Genomic DNA, 23244 nt, shown 5'->3' with positions numbered 1-23244 from the left:
TTTTTTCATAGGGCTCTGGTGAGATTTCAATATATTATATGTAAAGCACTTAGGGTAGTGGCTGGCACACCGTAAGTACTTGATAAAAGTTAGCTAAAATTATTATCAATATTATGTGTGAATTGGGGCTGGACTTCAGTTGGCTTGAATCAGGGCTGGTTACTGAGCATGAGATGGAGATGGGGAGAGCGCTCCAGACCTGAATCCAGAGAGTGGGTTCACATCTCAGCCTTACCCTGAGTTGGGATCTCTTCCATGCATGAGACAAAGGCACAGACAGATGGAGAAACCAGTTTTCTCCCCTTCTTGTCTTTCTTTCTTCTTTTTTCTAACTTTAAGTTCACTTAAAACCAGAAATTGGATCAAAGAGGCAGAAAAATACCTCATAGAGGAGCAGCATCTTCACTGTTCCTCCAACACACCAAGCTTGCTTCAGCCTCTGGTCCTTTGCACTGGCTGTTCCCTCTGCCTGGAACTCACTTCCCTCTGTCAACAGATTGGGGGTCCCTTCCCTCTATTCCATCTCCTCTGCTTCACCCTCATTTCCTTAAAGAAGCCTTCTGTGACCACTCAAAATATCAACCTTAGGGCCGGCCGGTGGCGCACTGGAGAGTGCGCCACTTGAGAACGCAGCAGCGCTCCCGCTGAGGGTTCAGATCCCATGTGGAGACCGGTTCCCGCTCACTGGCTGAGCGCCGTGTGGGCGCAACACAGAGGGTTGCGATCCCGTTGCCGGTCCCCGGTACGGGCGCGACACCGAGGGTTGCGATCCCATTACTGGTCAGTAAAAAAGACAAAAAGGAAAAAAAAAATATCAACCTTATAACTGTCCCTCTCCAAACGCTCACCTAATTCTTCTTTATGATACTCATCACTCCATCACGTTATGTAACACATAGCATCCTCCCTTCTCATTTACTTTTTGTTGTTGTTTTTTGTTTGTCTTTTTGGTGGCTGTCCAGTGTGGGGATCTGAACCCTTAACCTTTGAGTTATAACACTGTGCTCTAACCAATTGAGCTAACCAGCCAGCCCCTTCTTATTCTTGATCTTGGTGATAGGTTCAGGGGTGTTTTCACCTTGTGAACATTCATCAAACTATATACTTATTATTTGTGTATTTTCTATGTGTGTAGTTCAATTAAAAAAAATATTTCAACATTATCACTTCAGCTCCTCTTCTTCCAAGCATCCAACCCTACTGGCATTATATCATATTTGGATGTGTTTGTCCATTGTTGGTTTCTCCCACTAGAAACTGCGAGGTAGTTCTAGCAATTACCTCTCCAAGATAGACAACAGCCATAACTGGGCATTTAAATTTCAATTAATTAAAATAAAATAAATTCAGTTCTTATCAAGTGCTCAATAGCCACATGTGGCTGGAGACTACCATTCTGGGATTTCCATCCTGGCAGGAAGTTCAATAGACTGCACTAGAATGTGAGTTCTCTGAGGGCAGGGACCATGTGCGTCTTGTTTGCTGCTGCATCCCCAATGCCTCAGCCAGTACTTATTGAATGAATGAATGTATAGATAAGTAAAGAAAAGGAATAAAGGGATGAATGGGCAGCTGAATGAAAGAATGAATGACCTGAGTCTTCAGTGTGCTCTCCCCCATCCCCCTCTGCCTCTCCCGAGACCCCACCTTGGCCTCCGGATCAGTGCGGAAGAGCCCCTCGAGCACATGCAGGGCATCCAGGACGCCATGGTCACGGCCCTTGCAATAGGAGAGCAGGCGGTGCACATCGGCTGGGGCCACGAACTGCTTGGAGATCTTGTTGGTGGTGCGCACCGGCAGGCAGGCATTGGCTAACAGGTGGCCTGGGCGGAAGTAGTAGGCAAACTCGAGAGGGCAGGCTGGGTGTGAGTGGGTCAGCTGGCACTCTGTCACCACTAGGCGGTCTCGCAGTGGGCTCAGCTTGACGATGATGAAAGCTGGGCAGCCGGGTTGAGGGGGCCTGTGGGAAGAACGACCAACGCTGCCATCACATCACTTGGCTTCCTTCTTCTTCCTTTCCTCTTTCTTATTTTTATTTATTTATTTTTTTGATTAAGAATTGTTTCAAGCATAGAGAAGAGTAGAGGGCCTTAAGAATATGCCAGCTGTGTGACCTTGGGCAAGTCACTTCAAGTCTCTGTGTCTCAGTTTCCCTATATGTTAAAAGGAAAGTAATCATCATCATATCTTCCTCATAGGATTGTTGTGAGGATGACAGGAGTTGATATACATAAAGTACTTTTAAAAAACAACTGGAACATGGTATGTGTTTGCTAAAATTCTGTACCCACCACCCCTGGCTCTATCGAAAGTGAATGTTTTATTATAAATACTTCAAAAAAATTTCAAAAATAAAACGTTTCAGATAGTCCTGTATGTGCTTCTGGGTTAGCAATGACAACATCACAAATTGAAGCCCTCTGTGAATCCTACCCTAACAAATACCCCTCCCTCCCCTGTTCTCAGAGGTAGCCACTACCAAAATTGTGCATTTAACATTCCTGCATATGTTTGTAGACACCTATAAACCACAGAATGTACATTCCTATGTTTTAAAACTTTGTATATGCAAAGAGGTTCTCAAACTTATGCGCCATCAAGGAAGTAAATTAAAATCCTAAGGAAATACCACTACACAATAGCGGAATGACCAAATAAATGAGACTGATAACATCAAGTGTCGATAAAGATGTGGAGCAACTGGAACTCTCACACATCACTGAAGGGAGTGTAAAATGGCACAACCATTTTGAAAAACTGTGTGGCAGTGTCTACTAAACCTGATCCTGGGATGACTGGTTAGCTCAGTTGGTTAGAGTGTTGTGCTGATAACACAAAGGTCCAGGGTTCGATCCCTATACCAGCCTGCCACCAAAATGAAGAAAGAAAGCTGATCCTATGCCTCTCCTGTGACCCAACGATTCTACTTAAGATAAATGCCTGCATATGGGCACCTAAAGACATGTACTAGGATGATCATAGCAGCACTATACATACTAGCCAAATACTTGAAACCTAAATATCCACATTAGAACAAGAAAACAAGTTGTGAAATATGAGGGTAAGTCAAAAAGTCTGTGGAAGAACAGAATTAAGGCAGGTTGGTTAGGTCAATTGGTTAGACCACAGACTTGTAATGCCAAGGTCAAGGGTTCAGATGCCTGTACTGGCCAGTAGCCAAAAAACAAGAAAAAGAGAATTAAAAGATAATATGAATCTTCCCATAGACTTTTTTTTAAGTATCTTCATATTCCTAATATAAAATACTAATCAACAATAATAATGAACAAATCACTATCATCTCCAAAAACATGAACAAATCTCACAAACATGCTGTGTGAAAGAAGCCAGACACAAAAGAGAGCCCACGATATGATTCCCATTTACATAAAGTTCAACAACAAACGAAGTTAATCTGTGCTGTTAAGAGACTAGATAGTAGTTACTCTTGAGAGGTTAACCCTATGAGGGGGCATGAAGGGGCTTCTTGCGACTGGATGTGTTCTGTTTCTTATTCTGAGTGCTGGTTACATGTGCATTCCATTTTGGGAAAATTCATCATGTAGCACACGTATGATGTGTGCACTTCTCTGGAAGTACATTACACTTTTGAAATGTTCACATAGAAAACCTTTGTTTTCTAGCATTGTAGTAGGAAAATAATGGCTCCCCAAAATGTGCACATCCTAGTCACTGGAAGTGTACATATGTTGCTTTACATGACAAAAGGGACTTTGCAGGTGTGATTAAGGATCTTCAGACAAGGAGATTCTGGATTATCTGGGTAAGTAAAATGGAGAGAGTGAAGCAAGAGGATCAAAGTCAGAGAGAGATTAAAAGATGTTACTCTGCTGGCTTTGAAAATGGAGAAAGAGGCCTTGAGCCAAACTGGAACATGGGTGGTCTCTAGAAGCTAGAAAAGGTAAGAAAGCAGAGGGTCTCCCTAGAGCCTCCAGAAGAAATGCAGCCATGCCAAGAACTTGATGATAGCCCATTAAGACCCATATTGGCTTTGTGACCTCCAGAACTGTATGAAAGTTGATAAAAATCACTTTTCGTCAGACCCCCAAAAAATAGGGCTGGGAAAGACACAAAAGAAGGGACTCATACTTGCTTGTCCAAGATAAGAACTATCTCCAAGGACTTTCTAAAAATATCACAAGAAATACCTTCACATCCTTTACCCATTTCCTCCTTGCACAGCTTGCACATTTTGTACGTAGGCATATATTTTTATGACAGGGTTTATCACTAGCCATTCTCTAGAACTGCAGTAACTTAGATAAAATGCTCTGAAAGAACACTTGCCCAGTAACAGCATCTCCACCAATGAACTGATGACAAAAATGGCTTTGAGCCTCTGAAACCAATGAACTCTGTTTCCAAGCAGCCTATGTGAACCTCTCCCTTTTGCCAATAAAAGCTTTCTCTTACCCTTCCCTCACCAGACGCACCCCATGACTTGCCCTGGCTGCATGTTCTGAGTTATAACCCTCTTTTCTTATTCCTGAATAAATTCAACATAGTTGGAGACATTTTTCTCTATTTTTTTTTTTGATAACTGTGAGATAATAAATTTGTATTGCTTTAAGATACTATGTTTGTGGTAATTTGTTACAATGGTAATAGGAGACTAATGCAAGCATCACACTCTACATATCCTTTCACAGCTTGCTTTTTCACTCATCAGAATTTCAAGACTTTCAGTTTCATTCCTTTTACCTGCTGCCTAATGTTCCATCCCACAACTCTGCCAACTATTATGACATTTCCAGTTCTCCCTTCTTATAAACAATGCTTCAATGAATATTTTCTTATACATCTCTTCATGTGTGTGAACAAGAGTTTATGTAGGAGAGTGGTTCTCAAACTGCAGCCATAGTACATTACATGAAATCAATTTAGAGAGTTACAACCAGCATTGTAAAAAATGAAACAGGGTAGGAAAAAAAACAGACTGTATTTCTCTGATAGTAATATTTAGATTGGCATCAGCTTTCTGAAAGCAGGGTTTCTCTATGGGACAGTGATAGCATTTTTTGGTATGGGGTTTTATGTTTACAGAGCAGGGGTCATCAAACTTTTATTGTAGTCAGATAGTAATATGTTGCTGCTATATTACAAACACGGCCACAGATAATATGTAAATAAATGGGTGTGGCTGCATTCTAATAAAACTTTATTTATAAAAATGGGCTGCACTTTGGATTTGGCCCAAAGGCTTCCCAGTTTGCTGACCCTGGAACACAAACTGCCCAGGGCCTGGCATGTAGTTAAGAAGCCGTGGCTCCCAGGTAGTAAACATCCATAGCATACCCCCAAAAATGCTCTCACATTTTTTCCAAATGGCTTCTGAGAAGGGTGATTCTCCTCAGAGTCCACCCTGACAACCACGAGTATAAATACTTAAGAATTTTCCTTGTTAAACCAGAAAGGAATCCTTGACACACCCCTTTCCTCCTACATGCATGAAATAAAGAAAAATGCAGGAGTCCACTAGATTTTAAAAATCTAAATAAAGAGTTTGAAAATTTTTGCCTTATTTAAAGCAACAAAAATAATGCAAATTTAGTAAACTCATAAGCATATAAATCATTATAAATAAAATAGAAACATATAGCCACCACGGTGATATCAGGTGGAAGCAAAAGAAATTGCCAGCGTGCAGCCACCCTTGAACTACCAAAATGGCAAGTTCACGGGATTCCACCCAGTACATTTTCCTAGAATCATTCACAGGCTTTTGTGAAACTCTCTGGTTTGGCCTTTTTCACCCTAGGTATTTCAGCCCTTAGAACTGGCCCCCACTCAGGAGATGCCACATCTTCTGTGAAGCCATCTATCTTGCCAGAGAACAGCACATCCCCTCAGTGGGGTCCCAGTATCTCACATAACCATCTACTAATGCCTCAATACACCATTTTTGCAATTTCTCTCCACCTCTCTGGACCTCTAAATGTAAACTCCACATGGATAGGGTTAGGGTTAGGGTTAGGGTGTTTTATCTCTCTATCCAGCACCTAGAACAATACCTGGCCCCTGGAGGTGCCAGTAAATATGTGGTGAGTGAACGACTGAAAGCACTACGTAACATAGGCACCCTGGCACCTCTCTTCTGGGATATGGCCTCCCATTCCATCACAACCACCCATCACCAAGTCCTACCCATCATGCCTTCTAAATCTCTCCAAACCACCCACTTTCTTCCATTTCCACTGCCACCTACCTACCGTAAGTTCTTTTCTCCTTCATGACACATTATTCTTCCTTCTTTTTACCTAGTCAACTCCTACTCATCCTTCTGGCTGCAGAGCCAGCATCACCTCCTCCAGGAAGCCTTCCCTCACCATCCTATAGCTAAGACAGATTCCATCACACTTTTGGGGTGAAGATATGATTGACACCCATCTGTAATGTATGCTCCCCACTGAAACCCCAGCATCTAAGACACATACACCTTGCACATAGGAGGTGCTCAAAACAAACCTCTTGATGAATGGACAAACAGGCTGGTGCCTAGAACTAAGAAATTTTTAGGGTGCCAGCACATTCAACTCTCATATTGATAATCCATGGTTGAAATAAAGATGGGGGGTGGACAGGGAGAGAAAGAAAGAAAGAGAGGGAGTAGATAGGGCACTAATTAAAGGAATGGGCTTTGCAGTCAGACTTTGTGGGGGCCCAAATCCTGGTTTTCCCTCCTAATAGCTGTGTTATAATGGGAAAGTCCTTAAACCATTCTGTGCCTCAATTTTCTCATCTGGAAATTGGGGCTAATAATAATACTGGCCTCACAGGCTTGTCGAGAGGACTAAATAAGAGAATTAAATTATGTAAACTAGTTGGAAAAGGGGATGGTTCCTAGCAAACATTTAAGAAATGGTAGCTGCTATTTTCAAAACATTTTTTCTTCTTCTATAAATACCATTGATTTATTTTGCGCTCCACTCACCCATTCTTGATCTTCCAGGTTTTTAAGATCTTTGTGTTTTCAGAGGCTGGCGTGTGTTGGGAAAGGTTAAGCAATTCTGTCCTAGAGAGGGAAGTGCTGAGAGAAAGGGAGGGAGAGAGAAACTGGAGCTGGAGAGCTGAAGGTGCAGGGATGGTGACTTGGAGGAGGTCCCTGTACAATCACTAGAAAGGGGGAAGGAGTTGCCAGGAAGAAACGCCTTATCTATGTTCCCTGGATCCACAGCCCCAGCCTTATCCCTGGTTTCCCTTCTCTTTCCTCCAGACATGGCCCCAGAGGGATCTTCCTATACCTAGAGCTAACCCAGCTCACAGCCCTCTGGGGCTCCCCAGCAACCCCAGGATAAAGTCCCAGCCTCTGGATTCAGTACTCCCAGATCCAAGCCTTGACACTATTCCAGCCTCATCTCCTGCCTTTTCCCACAAACTGAGTTCTCTAGCCTCAGACCTCAGCTATCCCTGGGCTGTGACATGTAGAGGCCCTGCTTTGAGCAGCTGGAGAGGGAGTGTGGGAAAGCTCAGAAATGATGGGTCCAAGTCATTGTCCCTGAATCACCTCATCCCACCCTCGCTCCTACACTCCTCATCCAGGGACCATCCCTTTGTCCACTCAGTCACCAGGCCTGAACCCAGAGCGCCATCCTTACCCCCTCTGCAGCTCTGTCCCTCCTGCCTCTGACTCTCTCTGATACTTGTAGAGCACTTGGTACCTGCACATAGTGAGTGCCACATGTCTGTTAAGTCAAATACTGTACATACATAAATATACAAACAAATAAAAATCCTACAGGGTTCTGCTCACTAGTCATCTCTTCTAGGAAGCCTTCCAGAATCACCCTATAAGCTCTCAGGTTGGGCTGACCACTCCCTTTTTATCCTCCACCCATTTGCCCCCACAGTCTTGCTCTCACCACTGTGGGCCACTATTTGCAATTTTGGGAGAGGGGATGTTTTTGTCTCCCCCATTGGGTTCTAAACAGTTCAAAGGCCAAGACCAGCTCTGGGTTCCAAATGCCCACAAAGAACATGCACATAGTATGCTCAATAAGTATTTATTACATTGAGTTAGGTTCAAAGAGAGATTTCAGATTAGGCCTCAGCTTCTTGCAAGCTCTAATGTTCTAGGTTGCTATGTGATGATGTGACACTGTTCTACTTTCAGATCTCCAAGTCCCTGTTTCTAGAATAAGTAATGGGTGAACCAGGGAGAATAGCAATCTCACAATAAATGTTTAAATAACTACGGGTGAGAGTAACTGTTAGAGTGTGCTTACTCTGTGTTGGATGCTCTTCAGAATAATTTACATGTATTAGCTCATTTAATACTCACAAAGCCTGTCACATAGATACTATTACATCCCCCATTTTCCAAGTGAGGAAACCGAGGCCCAAAAAGGTGAAGTCATTTGCTCAAAGGCACTGGCTAATCATCAGCAGAGTAATGGCCCCAAAGCCTTCTAAAAGAGCTATAACTTAACCAGCTGCCCCATGTTCCAGGCACTAGGGCAAGTGCCCTTCTTGTGCATGATCTCATGGTATCCTCACAATGGCCCCATGAAGCAGATACTGTAACAATCGCACTTCAGAGATGAGAAAACTGAGGCTTAGTGATATGAAGTCCATTGCCCAAAGACACCCATCCAAGAAGCAGTGGAGCCCATTCCAGGCAGCCTGAAGGCAGAGCCTGTGTTCTTAAGCACTCTGCTCTTGTCTATGGCTCCCCAACCAAGGGTCTCAAACTCACACACCTACAAGGACCAGGAAGGCAAACAAGAAGTGACAGTGCTAAGTATGAGGCAGCAGAAAGCACTGGGGTCTGGGGCAAGCCTGAGCCCCAAAGCCCCACCTAATGGAGATGGCTGTATGACACAAAGAAACATGGTCTTGCCTCCCCCCTCCTCCATTTCAAGGGAAGCTAGAAACCCAACATTGTATGGGAAACAATCCTGGTTTAAAACTGGGGTCAATTAAAATACCCCTGGTCACCTGGGTGTGATTCCTGACTCTCTTGGGTTTCTCACCTGCCCCTCCTTGTAGCATTACACAGTTGTAAGGAACTACTTGCCAGTCTTCCTGTCAGCTTCAAAGTTCTTCAAGGACAGGGATTTTTGTCTCTTGCTCGACACTCCCCCGCCACCCCAAATAAAATATCCCCAGCCCCCAACGTGGGACCTGGCCCTGTATTTACTGAATAGATGAATCTTTTTCTTTATCCTGTGGCTTTCCCTGTAGTCCAGTCTTCCAGTCTTTGTTTTCTTTGTATGTGTGCAAAACCTGGTTCTCTACTTTTCCTGGCTCTCTCTGGTGTCTCTTGCTCCGATGTCTGTGGAATTTTCTGTGACTTTTTTTTTTTTTTTTTAAAGATGACTGGTAAGGGGATCTCAACCCTTGACTTGGTGTTGTCAGCACCACGCTCAGCCAGTGAGCAAACCGGCCATCCCTATATAGGATCCGAACCCGTGGCCTTGGTGTTATCAGCACCGCACTCTACCGAGTGAGCCACGGGCCGGCCTTGTGACTTTTTTTTCTGTCTCTTGATTGTATGCATTTCTATATTACTTTCTGCCTCTCTAAGGATTTTTATTAAAGTCTGTAAGTCAGGCCCACACTGTCTCTCACTCTGTGAGTGCCTTTGTCCTTCCAGCTCTCTGTTTCTGTCTCCCTCTCTCGGTAAGTGTACCTCCTTGACACCCCTCCTCTCTGCAAGGTGTATTTAGTTGTCTCAGTCGGCCTCTGTCCCTCCACGTCTCTGGGTGCCAGGCTCTCTGCCTGTTCCCCCACGGCCACCCCAGCAGGGCTGGGCTCAGGCTCACTCACCCCACGGCGGGCCGGCTGGGCGCACGCACGTCCTTGCACACGAGCCGCACATAGCTGTACTTGAGCACATCAATGAGCGTGTAGAGCGGGGGCGCGCTGGCCCAGCGACAGCGGGCCAGATGCATGGAGCTCTTGACGAAGAAAAGTGCTAGCCGCTGCTGGCACCACGCATCAAAAAAGCGGCTGAACTCGGCCCATGAGAAGAAGGCCCGCTCCCTCAGCTCCTGTTCTTCCTGCCCCGCCGCCGTGCCGGATAGGGGCTCCGGCCGCTCCATCCTGGGGCGCCTAAGTAGAAGGGGGGAAAACTGCAGGATATCAAACCCATCCCTGTACGGGGTGTCGTATTTTCTCCACTCTCAGCCTGCCCCGTCGGGTGCTGGTGCCCTCGTCCGGGTGAGGCCATGGGCCGGATGTGCCCGTTTTCCATCAGATATGAATCCCCACCCTATCTCTGGCCTCCCCCTACCGCCTTACCCCAGGTTCAGTGGGAGCCTGTCATTAGGATCCTTAATTCCAACTCTGGTCTCCTCTTTTCTAGATGTGACCCCTATGTACAGTTGGGGTACCCTCTCCCAACATAAGACCCTTAAGCTCAAATGTATTCCCAAATTCCAACTAAGACTTTTCCCCCTTCCAAATGTGTCTCTCACCCCTAGCAGTAACCTCTAGTGCCCCCATCCATCTGGAAATCCCCCCTCCATGTGCTTACACTTGGTTGTAACCCACACCCAGTTGTGCCCCCTCTAAAGATGTTCCATCTCCAGATGTGCTCCCCACATCCAGGCATGGACCCCTCATCCAGTCATATTCTTCGTGCACCTGTGGCTCCCTCCTCCCCAGATGTGTCACCCACATGCAGTTGTTGCCCGTCCTCCAGATGTGACCCCTATGGATCGCCACATCCAGCTATGGCTCCTGCTTCCCAGATATGCTCCCATTTCCAGACGTGCTCCCCTCATCCACTTATGGACCTTTCGCCTACAGTTGTGTCCCACTTGTGGCCAATTCTCCTCAGAAGTGTCACCAATATTTTTCCGTTGTCCCGCTTCTCCTCAGATTCGTCCCCCAGTCCGGCTGCGGCCCCCTCCTCCCAGCTACAGCCACCATCCTCCCCAATGTGTGTCTTCGTTTTAGACACGACCCCTCGTCCTCAGATTGGCTTCTTCACCCCAGAGGCTCCCCCCAAGTCCAGCTGCGCCTCCCCCGCGAGCAGCCAGCTCCTTCTAGCAGGCTCCGCCTCCCCAAGCCCTCCCAGAACCGTTCCACGCGGCCCCTCCCAGCCTCGCCGTCCCACCTAGCTATGCCTCTCCCCTCCCCCAGATAGGCACCCTTCCCGCCCCTCCCCACTCACCTACCCGCCCCGGAGCGGCGTCCACATCCCACAGTGCCCCGCGCCGAGGCCCGGCCCGGCCCTTGCTCCCGGGATGCCCCGCGCGGCCTCCCGCCTCTCTTCCCGCCATGCTTTGCACGGCGGCTGCCACCGAATCTTCTCCTTTCTCCGCCACTCCGCAGCCACGCCCGCTCACCCAGGGCGAGGGAAAGTTCGGGGTCGTTTCCCAGCGTGCTGTGCGGGAGGGCTCCCCCTCCTTCACCCCTTACCAGGCCGCCTCCGGTTCGGAACACTACAATTCCCAGCGTCCCGCGTGCGGCGACGGCGGCGCGAACGGCGCCTGGGCCTCGCCCCCTCAGCTCGGCCCCGCCTCGTCCGCCGAAGTCTGCGCGCGAATTCCGTGGCGCGAATTTGGGACTGCAGCGGCTCTCCAGGCGGGTTCGAGTGTGTCGCTGTGGACCGCGGCGCGCGGGGCTGGCGCGAGGCAAGAGGGGCCGCTGGCGTGGTGCTGGAGGGCACGGGCGGCGGGCGTACCGAACGCTCGGGGCCCACAACTTCGCGAGGTGGGGGTGCCTGCAGAGGCTCGCGCGTGGGGACGCTGAGGCGGCCGCGAGTGCGGCGGACGGGGGAGGCGAGGCAGCGGGTTGCGGGCAGGCGGAGGGAGAGGAGCCAGGTAGAGGGTAGACGAGAATCAGAGCCGGTTAAACTCGACGGAGTCTGAGAGGCCTGGAGGGGCGGGGATACCTGGAAGGAGGAGGGGTCGTGGAAAGGTGTTGGTGGGTGGGGTCAGGTGGGAATTGGAAGAGCGAGGGAAAGCGGGGCCCCCTGCAGGGAGTGGGGCTGGAGAAGGTTAATAGAGGGCGGGGTCACCTGTAAGGGGTGGGTCCCCCTGAAAGGAGGTGGGATCAGGGAGAGGTCAAGGGTCGAGAACCTTCTGGAATGGAAGAAGTCTGGCGGTGTGTATGCCTGCTAAGGGGCGTGCTAAGACAACAGGAATGGTACCGAAGTGGGGCCGTGGAGGAGGTTTGAGTAGGTGAGACCGAGAAGAATTTAAGGAATGGTCAGGGCTTACTATTGCCCAGTGGATGGGAGAAGGGAAGCAGAGGAGCTTAGGAAGGGAGGATTTCCTTAGGCGAGGGGGTAGCTTGAAGGGTCAAAGAGGGGGAGAACACCTGGCATCTGAAAGCCAAGGGTGATCGGTGAGAGGAAAGAGCAAAAAATGGGATTAAGGACATCGCTCCTAACGGGGAGGGGGGCCCTCCATCCCCATTTCAGCACGTTTGAATCTCCAACTTTTGCTTCTTAGGTGGCCTAAGGAGGAGGCATGAGAGAAAGATCGGGAAGCCGAATCTAAGACCTCTTTAATTTTATTTTGTCTTAGGCTCCCCTGTGAGCTCACTAGGCCTGCAGATTTCCCCCTCCATTCTGGTTCAGTAGTTCTGGGAATGGGGTGGATATGTTTTAAACATGAATCTCAGGTGGTTCTCAGAACTGGGCTCCTCTGTTTCTAGTATCCATCACTAACTGGTTGTGTGGCCATGGGCAAGGTACTTTCCCTTTCCTGTCTCACTTTCCTCTGTTGTCTTTTGAAGAATGCTGAGCTGTTTTATATCTCAGAAGATGAGGAAGAGTAGCATATTTAGGGGAAAGGTGTAAATTACTTGACAGAAGTGGAATGTAAGTAGGGGAGCAGACAGGTCAGGAAATGTGAGCTTTTATTAACTAGAAAAAATTCAAACTTAAGTCTTTTGTCATTCACAGACTGTTCACCAGAGACCCTTTTATATCATTCTTTGTCACTACAGCCTCCAGGTTTTGAAAGATTCTGCTTATCAGCACCGAATTTGAACTTTCTGAGAAACTGCCAAACGTTTCCAAAAGTGGCAGTTCCATTTTGCGTTTCCACCAGCAATGTATGATAGTTGTTGTTGCTCCACATCCTCAATAGCAGTTGGTATTGTCACTTTTTTTCAAATAGTTAAATAATAGATATGTAGCAAACTCCAAGGCTTTTGACCTGATATATTGGATGAAAGAGCTATCACTGCTGAGAGAGGAGGAATAGGAATGGGTGTGAGTGTGTGTGTAAACCAAGAGTTTGTTTGGTTTTGGTTCCATTGAGTTTGAGATATTAGTATAGGAAACTGAAAGCATGAGTCATTGAGTACAGAGGGGGAGATTGCAGCTAGACTTACACATTTGGGGGTCATTATAGAGTGTAAGCCATAAAACTGGATGAAATCTCTAAGAGAGTGTTGTAAATAGGGCAGAGAGGAGATCTGAGGATTGGGCTTTAGGGTACTGCTGCAACAGTTAGAAAGTGAGTTGCAGTATTAGTTTCCTGTTGCTGCTATAACAAATTATCACAAACTGAGTGGCTTAAAGCAACACAGATTTATTCTGTTAGAGTTCCAGAGTCAGAATTCTGAAATGGGTCTGACTGGGCTAATATCTAATGTCATCATGGTCACATATCTTCTGGAGGCTCTGGGGGAGAATCATTTCTTTGCCTTTTCCAGCTTCTAGAGGCTATCTTCAGTTAGTTGGCTTGTGGCCCCTTCCTCCATCCTCAAAACCAGCACTATCATATCTTTAAATCTCTCTGACCCTGGTGTACTTCTTCCACTCATAAGGATTGCTTATCATCACTTGTAAGTGATTACGTTGGGCCCACCCAAATAATCCAAAATAATCTCCCCATCTCAAAATCACATCTGCAAAGTCCCTTTTACCATGTAAAGTAGCATATTCACAGGTTCCAGTATTAAGATATGGATATCCTCAGGGGAGGGGGTTATTATTCAGGTCACCACAGCTGCTAAGGAAGAACCATTAAAGGAATCCAGGAAAGAGTGGACAGTGAAGTGGGACAAAAGTTGTGTGAGTGTGGTGTGAAGAAAGAATTTCAAGGGAGCAAGGGATCAGATGTTTCAAATGCTGCTCATGGGCCAAGTAAGGTGGGAAATGACAAATGACTTTTGGATTTAGCAACCCAGATATCCTCAGTCATCAACAGAGAATTTAAGTGTTCAATAGGGTGTGGTAGGAGAGAAACTTGAGAGGATGCCCTTAGACAGTTCTTTGTATGACTTATGAAAAGGAGGCAGAGAAATTGGGTGATAGATGCAGGAGCACGTTGGGTCAAGGGAGGGCTTTTGTTTAAGAAGAGAGAAATTATAGCAGATTTGTAAGCTGATGGGAATGGTCAAGAGAGTAAAAATTGGTGATACAGGAGAGGCTTGCCAGAACATCGTAGCTGTGGAGGTAAGGTGGTGAGATCTGGCATGCAGGGGAAGCAAGCTGGCTTTAGATGGGAGCACAAAGGATTGGTCCACAGTAACCAGCTGTGATGGGAAGTCAGAGCATATGGGCAGCCTTGAAGTTGTGCAGGTAGATGTGGTGGGAGCTTGTAGTCTTTCTCCTGATTGCTTCCATTTTCTCAGCTGAGAGTGAGGGTGAAGGAGGTGTTGTGGTTTGAGAAGTGAACCACATGGGAAATAGGAGCAGGACAGTTGAATAGACTAGGGAAATGTAGCAGTTTGCTGGCAGCCCCAAGAGCTCCCAAGGGACCTTCAGCAGCTCTGCAGGTGCAGGCACAGAATAGCCAGAGAGAGTTGGGCTTGGTCAGCATTGGGGTTTTCCTTAGTGAGTGACAGCTCGAGGGAGGCAGGGCACAAGAGCACCAGGAATCAAAGCTGAATAAAGGAAGGGAGGGAGGATGCAATGGGGCAGGGACAGTATAGAGAGAGAGAGGACTAACCATCAGGACTGTAGGTCCAGAAAGTACCGAGGAACTTTTGGAGTTGAGTCCCTCAAGGAAGTCAGCTGGAAAGATGGGGGTGGTAGTTGGAGGATGGGCTATCTGAAATTGAGATATAAATGTGGGAACCATCAGCGTATAAACGGTATTTAACACCGTGGCACTGAACCGTGAGCTGTGAATCGAGAGACTGAGTGTTAGTGGAGTTTGTGGATTTATTTGTTCATTCCTTCTTTTATTATTACCCTCTCCATGTCTGTCCTTTGTTGGAGCCATCAGTCCTATTTCATTCTTATTTAATTTGCAGGTCTGCTAGAGTGGGATCCATGAGCTTTTCCAAGAGCAGGGACCAGGGTTCTTTTTCTGTTTGTCCCCCGAGGCCCAGCACACCAGAAGAGTCTTGGGAGATGAGATGTGCATTCAGTGAACTCTGTGCGAAGCTCTGTTCTATGTGTAGAGGTGAATCGGCTACAGCTTTCCATGGACTGGCTGGTTGGAAAGAAAAGATACAGACTTAAAAATAATTCATGTACAGGATAGATTAGAACTTTCTAAAGTGAAAGATTCTCAGAGTGTTTTGGGGGGGGGTTCTTTTGGTCAGTTGGCCAATACAGGTCTCAAACCCTGGAACTTGATGTTATCAGCACCACGCTCTAACCAACTGAGCTAACCATCCAGCCCCAATTTTTTGAGGGAGTGAGGGACTAGACCAGTTACTAAATTAGTTACTGGTTTTCCTGAATTCTGAGCGTTGAGCTATATACTCAATTATATTCTTATTCATAATTTTAGATTACTCTTTCTTTCTTGACTCATAAAAATTTTCAGACATACAAAAAAAAAAGTAAGAAAAGAAAAAAATTTTTTTCAGACATACAGAGGAGAGCAATCAGGATAATGATAGTATACTGTTGCCTTGATTTTACAACTTAACATTTTACAGTTTGCATCACCTTTTTTTCTGAAAAAATATTTTTAATTTTTATTATGGAACATTTCAAACATATCCAGAAGTAGAGTAGTCTAATGAACCCCCCTGTGTACTATTACCTAGCCCCAATAATTTTTTTCAGACATACAGAGGAGAGCAATCAGGATAATGATAGTATACTGTTGCCTTGATTTTACAACTTAACATTTTGCAGTTTGCATCACCTTTTTTTCTGAAAAAATATTTTTAATTTTTATTATGGAACATTTTAAACATATCCAGAAGTAGAGTAGTCTAATGAACCCCCCTGTGTACTATTACCTAGCCCCAATTATTATCAAAATGTTTCCATTCTGATTTCTCCTAATCTATACTCCTTCCTTCCTCCTCTAAAAAAAACCCTGAATTATTTTAAAGCAAATTTCAGGCATTTGCTGAAAGAAGTAATTTACACATGTTACGACATATTTTTTGCTATTTTTTTCAACATGCTTCTTTAAGCAATACAGGTATTTTCTTATACGAGGGGTCTTCAAAAAGTTCATGGGAGGATTTGTATTTTTTAAATCAAAATTTCCACGAACTTTATGAAATACCCTCATACAGCCACAATATACCTTTCACACCTAACAAAATTAAAGAGTTACTTAAGGTAATTTGAGGTGATATGTAGATATTACATTAAATAATACTGTTATAATAAGAAAGTTAATCCATTTTTTTTTTAGCTTGTTGCTAGGGTATCTTCCACACCTCTCTAGTCCTTAACTAATTACCACTTTGAACAGAGAGCAGCAGGCCTGAGCTCAGAGCCTTCAGCAGCCAATGCTATCTAACTAAAATTTAATCATCTGGTTTTGTTCTTTGTGTTTATTTTTACTGCTGTATTCTATTTGTGACAGGGACAGAAATTTCTTTAAGTTTAGTGCAAGTCCCTGGAATGTATAGCTAGATTCCCTTGATTGAATCACCCTCTACCTCTTAATGAGCTCTGTGTCTCGAGGCAAGTGATTTAACCTTTCTGTGCCTCAGTTTCCTCTCAGTGAAATGGGGATAAAAATTGAAAATACCACATCAGATTGTTGGGAAGCATGAGGTAACGTTAACATTGATGATTTTATCTCAGCCCCAAGACCTAGGGACCACCTCCATCTTTCTCTATCACAATATAAGGGACCCCTCGGATAGTTAGTGGTTAAGGACATGAACTCTGGAGCCAGAAACCTGGCTTCAGGCCCTGGCTCTGCAACCCTTTAAAATGCGTGACCCTGACCAAACTACTCAACCTCTCTGTGCCTCTGTTTCCTTATTTGTAAAATAGATATAATAGTGAATTTTAATAGCATTTAAGTGAATTAGTTTATATAAAGCCCTTGGAATAGTAGCACCTAGTAAACACCCCAGTTAATAAAAAGTTGAGTCTTTTGTAGAAAAAAACATTAAGTGGAAAAAAATTCAGGTCATACACAGTTATGGCAGAAATTGCACAGGTGGTATGAAGAATGCCTGAAGTCTGAGAAATAATTTTTGGAGGAGATGGAGGTGAATCAGGCACAGCCCATCCCTCCAGAGCTCCAAATATGATTGGAATGATAAACTCTGAATGTAATCACAAGAACACAGGATGCGTATAATATGCGTGACAGAAGAAGTACCCATTAACCACCATGAGAGGTCAGAAAAGAGTCATCTTTTACAGCAGGTGCCTCAGGGAGGCTTCCAGAATTGGCCATGGTGATGTTCCAATCCAGCACTCAGAGATGGGCAGAAGGGTGGGGTGTGGGGAAGTCATTCCCCACAGGGAAGAGCCTGGAGTAAGTTGGGTGGGACGTGGGAAGTAGGGGACTGAGAAAAGTAGAAAAGCTACTGAGGGCTACTATTTACTAAAGTTACTATTTTTTTTTTTTTTAAAGATGACCGATAAGAGGACCTTAACCTTGACTTGGTGTTGTCAGCACCACACTCTCCCAAGTGAGCCATGGGCTGGCCCAAGTTACTATTTTTTAAAAAATTGAACAGGTAATAGATTTACGTGGTTTAGATATAAAGCCAGGCTAGAAGTACACAGTAAAAAGTCTGGTTCACACCCTTATTCCCAGTTACCTTGCCTGCCCCCACCCACGTTGCTGGCTTCTTGATTATCTTCCCAGGGTTTCTGTTTGCAAATACAAGCAATACTAATGAATATGAGGGGTCTGAATAAAGTTCATGGAAAGATTCATAGTATCTTTTTTTTTTTAAAGATGACTGGTAAGGGGATCTTAATCCTTGACTTGGTGTTGTCAGCACCACGCTCACCCAGTGAGCAAACTGGCCGTCCCTATATGGGATCTGAACCCATGGCCTTGGTGTTATCAGCACCACGCTCTCCCGAGTGAGCCATGCGCTGGCCCCTGAAAGATTCATAATATCTTTTAATTCTATTTTTCCATATACTTTTGAAATACACTTATTTTATGTCTTATGTTCTTATTTTCCCCCATCTTACAAAATTGGTAGCAAATTATACATACTGTTCTGCCTCCCTTGTTTATTATTTAATATTTCACTTAATGTATTTAAGGCTTCTTTCTATATTAGTACATAGAGAGCTTCTTTATTCTGTTTTGTTGTTTTTACTTTTTATTTTGAAATAATTACAGATTAAAGGATGTTGTAAAAATAGTACATAGACCTGCCCATGGCTCAGTCGGGGGAATGTGGTGCTGATAACACCAAGGCCACAGGTTCAGATCCCTATATAGGGATGGCCGGTTAGCTCTCTTGGGAGAGTGTGGTGCTGACAACACCAGATCAAGGGTTAAGATCCCCTAACCGGTCATCTTTTAAAAAATAAAAAACAAAAAAATCCAGCTTCCCCTCAGTGGTGGCATCTTATATAACTGTAGTCCAATATCAAAACCAGAAAATTGGCATTGGTACTGTACGGTTAACTAGACTACAGACCTTGTTCGGTTTTCACCAGTTTTTAAACATGCTCAGGGATGTGCGTGGGAGGGGGGTGTTTCTTACACACATTCATGTGTATATCTATGCAATTTGATCCCTCGTATAGATTTGTGCAACCACCGTCACAATTGGGACAGAATAGTTCCCTCTCCACAAAGGAACTCCTTGTGTTTCCCCTTTGTAGTCACCCTTCCCCTAATTCCTGGCAACCACTAATCTGTTCTTTCTCTCTGGTTTTGTCATTTGGAGAAGATTGTGTAAACAGATCATTCAGTATGTAACCCTTTGAGACTGGCTTTTTTCATTCGGCATACTGTCCTTGAGATCCATCCAAGTTGTTGCATGTATCAGTACTTCATTTCTTTTTATCACTGAGTAGTATTCCATCCTTATTTGATATTCTTCACTTATTTAGGTAAAAGCTTTATTGAGATATAATTCACATACCATATAATTTGTACATTTAAGTTGTAAAATTCAGTGGTTTTTAGTATATTCACTGAGTTGTACAGTCATTACCACAATCAATTTTAGAACACTTTTCTCACCCCAAAAAGAAGCCACATACCCTTTAGCCATCATTCATTCAATTTTAATGCACAGTATTCCGCTGTATGGTTGTATAAGTATTTAGGGAACCAATTGGACATTCCACCAGTTTCCAGTCTTTTGTTATTACAAATAGTGCTGCAGTGAGTGATTTTGTGCTCCTATCACTTGGTCCACTTGTGAGTGTCTTCTGGCTAAATTCATCGAAGTGGAGTTGCCTTTCTGATAGAGATGCCAGGTGGCCTTTCAGAGGTATTAACTGGCTTGCCACCCACCCCCAGCAGTAAGGAGAGTTAAGAGACCCACCTTAAAAAGGCTTGCATTCCATGGTAAAGAGAAAGAAAGAAGCAGGACTTTGGAACCAGTCACACCAGGATTTGAAGGATTGCTTGAGCTTCAGCTATATCCCTCTGTCCTCAATACCTTCATCTGTAAAGTAGAGATGATCACACCTCTCTTGAAGGGCTGGCTTGAAGGCTAATTAAGGATCCTTGAGAATGTGATTAGTTTGTCAAGCTTAGAGTTAGTCTCCCTGCTTCACTTGCAGTAAGCTGTGGAATGGGCACATATGGAGTGGAAGGTACTTGACTTGCGGCAAGTCCCATTAATTTCTTTGTGCCTCATTTCCTTATCTGTAACAGGGTTGTTACAGAGATTTGATAAAACTGAGAATGTAAAATGCCTAGCAGGTAAGCACTCAGATAGTAGTGATCACTATAGTCCGCATTCCCTTCTCTCCTTTGCCCTCAGGATTTTGGTCCCTAAGTCCCAACCTGCTTTCTTTGTGAACTGCTCTGGTTGAAGCTTGGCTTACTTCCTGCTCCCCAAATGGCCCTGAGGAACCCTGTTAGGAAATTATTGAGTTTTCCGACTCCAAGATTGAGTCTGAGTTCAAGATTGAGTCTGCTGCCAGCACTGTGTTGGCCAAGGCTGTGGGAGAGGAATGCACACTGAGGCCACGTGGTGTGGGCAAAGGGGATCCAGGGATCAAAGAAGATTCCAGCAGTCCACCCAGAGGTCCTGCTAGTACTTCCTTGTTATATTTCCAGTACTTATAATAGAAGGAAAGGCTCGGTTCCAGTTAGAAGTTTGCAAAAATAAACTTACCTTTTTTTTTCCCATCAAATTTCTTAGATGTCTTGAATTCTATTCTTGGACTCCTGGGGAGTAGTGTGAATGTTCGGTGGACCCCAGGGTTGCTCTAAACTGTAGAAACCCTAGTGACTACTATTGGTTTCATTAAGTAATGGATTAATTTTTTAAAATATTAAATTTAAAAAATTATATTTTTAATATGTAATTATTCAGATAGTTCTGCATACAAAAGGGTACACGGTAAAAGTCTCTTGTGTCTGTACCTCCCAAGATGACAGCATCACCAGTTTTTTTTGTCTCCCAACAAAGATGTTCTCTGTATAAACAAGCAGAAACGTTTATATTCTTTTTCACACAGTGCAGTAGCTCGCTCTGCATGATGTTCTGCCCTTTATTTCAGTTAACGTACCTTAGAAGTTGCTCAACAGCTAACTTATGTAGACCCCCAGGTATAATATGAACTGCCGTGTTGCACAGTCATTTTAGGACATTATGTAAACACCTAAAAACAATTTTCTACTAACCTTAAAACTTAACTCAAAAAAAAAAATTCAGCTTAAGGTCTTAAGTGTGTGCTTCATATTAGATGAAAAGCAGGCCCTATATGTTAAAGGAGGCATCTTAGCTTTTTCTCTGATTTGGAACTTTTATTCTTTACTAATAAATCTCACTAGCAAATCATTTTGATTCATTAAAACAGGAGTTTCTTCTTGAAGGAAAAACTCATGTTTCTGATTTTTTTTCCGTTTCTTTTTTTTTTTTTTCCAAAAGAAGGGATTTTATGTACTTTGATCTCTGGACAACCAGTATCCTCAACAAGTATTTGGGTTTCTTTTTCAGAAATAGCTGACGAGAGAAGAAAAGGAAAAGAACAGAACAGGAGGGAGAATTCTAACACCATCATGCAGCGAAGTATCATGTAAGGGCCCTGCTGTACCCCCTCAGTCTTATACTCTCCAAGTCCTCTGCTTCTTTCTCTAAATCTATGCCATTTCTTAGAAGAACTCAAGTTAGACTTCAAGTTGGAATTTCTAGAAGTTGAGTAGTATGGAAAATGGGGAGTGGTATATGGAAGACAGGTAGTATATTAAACAAAACTTTTTAATGCAAGGGACAGAAACCCTAACCTAGTAGTTCTTAGTCAGCAGTGGTTTTGCTCCCCAGGGAACATCTGGCAATGTATGGTTTGAGAACTTAGGAGAATGGAGATTTGCCACTGGCATCTAGTGGATAAAGACCGGGCATGCTGCTAAGCATCCTTCAATGCACAGGATAGCCCCCCACAACAAAGAATGATTCAGTCTAAAACATCAGTAGTAGTTAAGACACTCCATACTAATACAAACTGGCTTTGGGAAGAAGAAAGAAAGGGAATTACTTGGCTTATATATTTAAAACCTTTTGGAGTAAATGGCCTTAGGCTTGGTTGGACCCGGTTGCCAAAACTTTGTCACTGGGAGTCTGTCTGTCTCTATTGTTTCTTTGATGTCATCACTCTCAGGCAGGCTCTCCCCCTGTTAGCAGTCCCAGTGGAAAAAGGATGTTTCTGTCCCAACAGTATCTAGAGTCAAGCTTCATTGGTCCATCTTGCCCCACATGCCTATCCCTGACCCAGCCACTGTTGCCACAGGGATGCAGTTCTGTGGTTGGGCAGGCCTTGGTCATCTGTCCACCCCTGGTCACAGGTAAAAGGGCTGGTCCACTGAAATCATATGTACTAAGAGAATCCAGGGGGAAGAGGCATCCCAAGAGGAAAACGGAGAGGCAGTTACCAGAAGGAGGGAATGGACGCTACACAGATCAGACCTGGACATTCACCACTGAAACTTGGGAGATAGTGGCTTACGCCAATCATGGGGTGTGTTGTTCTCATGTGACAAGAAATCTGGGGATGTTGTATCCTGGGCTGATAGTACCCTTGACTGCTTTCTGTCTCTTGCTTTGCTTTATTTTCTTTTTTTTAAGATTAAATAATCTCTTCATTTTAGAATGATTTTAGATGTACAGAAAAGTTGTGATGATAGTACAGAGTTCCTATATACCCCTCACCAAGTTTCCACTGTTGACATCTTACATTGTTGTGGTCCATTTGTTACAACTAGGAAACCAACATCAGTACATTACTATTAACTGTACTTCACACTTTATTGTTCGGATTTTGCCACTTTTTGTGTTAATGTCTTTTTCTATTCCAGGAACCAGTTCAGGGTACACATTGCATTTACCTTTAACATCTCCTCAGTCTCTTCTGGGTGACAGTTTCTCAGACTTTCCTTGTTGTTTATGACCATGTCAGTCTTGAGGAGTACTGGCCAACTATCCTGTAGAATGTCCCCTGATTTTGGTATGTGCAATGTTGTTCTCATAATTAGACTAGAGTTATGGGTTTTTGGAAAGATACCACCAAAAGCTGTCACCTTGTGTCAGGGGCACATGACATTCCCATGACATCACTGGCAAAGCTAACCTCAATCACGTGGTTAGGGAAGTGTTGGCCAGCCCTCTCCACTGTAAAGTTCCTATTTTTCCCTCACAGTACTCTGTTGTTTAGAAGCAAGCCACTCAGTCTAGGCAATCTCAAGTTAGTGGGAAGGTACCTTGCTTTATTTATATTTTTCAGAGCACTTAATGCCTCCTGACATTTTATATTTAGTTACTTGCTCAATATTTGTCTCCTCCCATAGAGTGTCAGCTCCTTGAGGGCAAGGACTTTATGTGTCTGGGTTACTGCCAAATATCTAGGCTCTGGCACGTAAGTGTTTAGTTAATACTTGTTGAATGAGAATTGTGGTGTGTCATATCTCTCAGATGAGTCAGAGCAGAAAAATAAGCAGAGTGTTGCCT

The 23244-nt window shown here is 44.4% G+C and overlaps 2 protein-coding genes and 1 non-coding gene across 4 annotated transcripts in view; 2 read left to right on the top strand and 1 right to left on the bottom strand.

Moving 5' to 3' along the window:
- Nucleotides 1-11154, bottom strand: part of LOC103604823 (chromosome unknown open reading frame, human C19orf68) — a 31585-nt gene extending 20431 nt beyond the window's left edge. Inside the window, exons 1-3 of the mRNA XM_008589406.1 lie at nucleotides 11138-11154; nucleotides 9787-10071; nucleotides 1648-1960 (exon numbers count right to left, since the gene is read on the bottom strand). Coding sequence (XP_008587628.1) covers nucleotides 1648-1960; nucleotides 9787-10061 — 588 coding nt within the window. The 5' untranslated portion in view covers nucleotides 10062-10071; nucleotides 11138-11154. The remainder of the gene's footprint in view (nucleotides 1-1647; nucleotides 1961-9786; nucleotides 10072-11137) is intronic.
- Nucleotides 2794-2867, top strand: TRNAI-GAU. The gene has a single exon. It is a non-coding gene; the product is annotated as a tRNA-Ile (tRNA).
- Nucleotides 11155-11377: 223 nt separating the features above from the next.
- Nucleotides 11378-23244, top strand: part of LIG1 (ligase I, DNA, ATP-dependent) — a 53355-nt gene continuing 41488 nt past the window's right edge. The window contains exons 1-2 of one of the 2 annotated variants that reach the window (XM_008589403.1): nucleotides 11378-11679; nucleotides 21241-21319. In XM_008589403.1, coding sequence (XP_008587625.1) covers nucleotides 21303-21319 — 17 coding nt within the window. In that variant the 5' untranslated portion in view covers nucleotides 11378-11679; nucleotides 21241-21302. Of the gene's footprint in view, nucleotides 11680-12763; nucleotides 12794-21240; nucleotides 21320-23244 lie in introns of those variants that run through there. The other variant, XM_008589404.1, reaches the window with a different exon arrangement.

The sequence above is a fragment of the Galeopterus variegatus genome, unplaced genomic scaffold, assembly GCF_000696425.1.
Source record: "Galeopterus variegatus unplaced genomic scaffold, G_variegatus-3.0.2 Scaffold5416, whole genome shotgun sequence".
NCBI lineage: Eukaryota > Metazoa > Chordata > Mammalia > Dermoptera > Cynocephalidae > Galeopterus > Galeopterus variegatus.
Note: the sequence above shows the minus strand (reverse complement) of the source record. Positions and strands in the feature narration are given on the sequence as shown.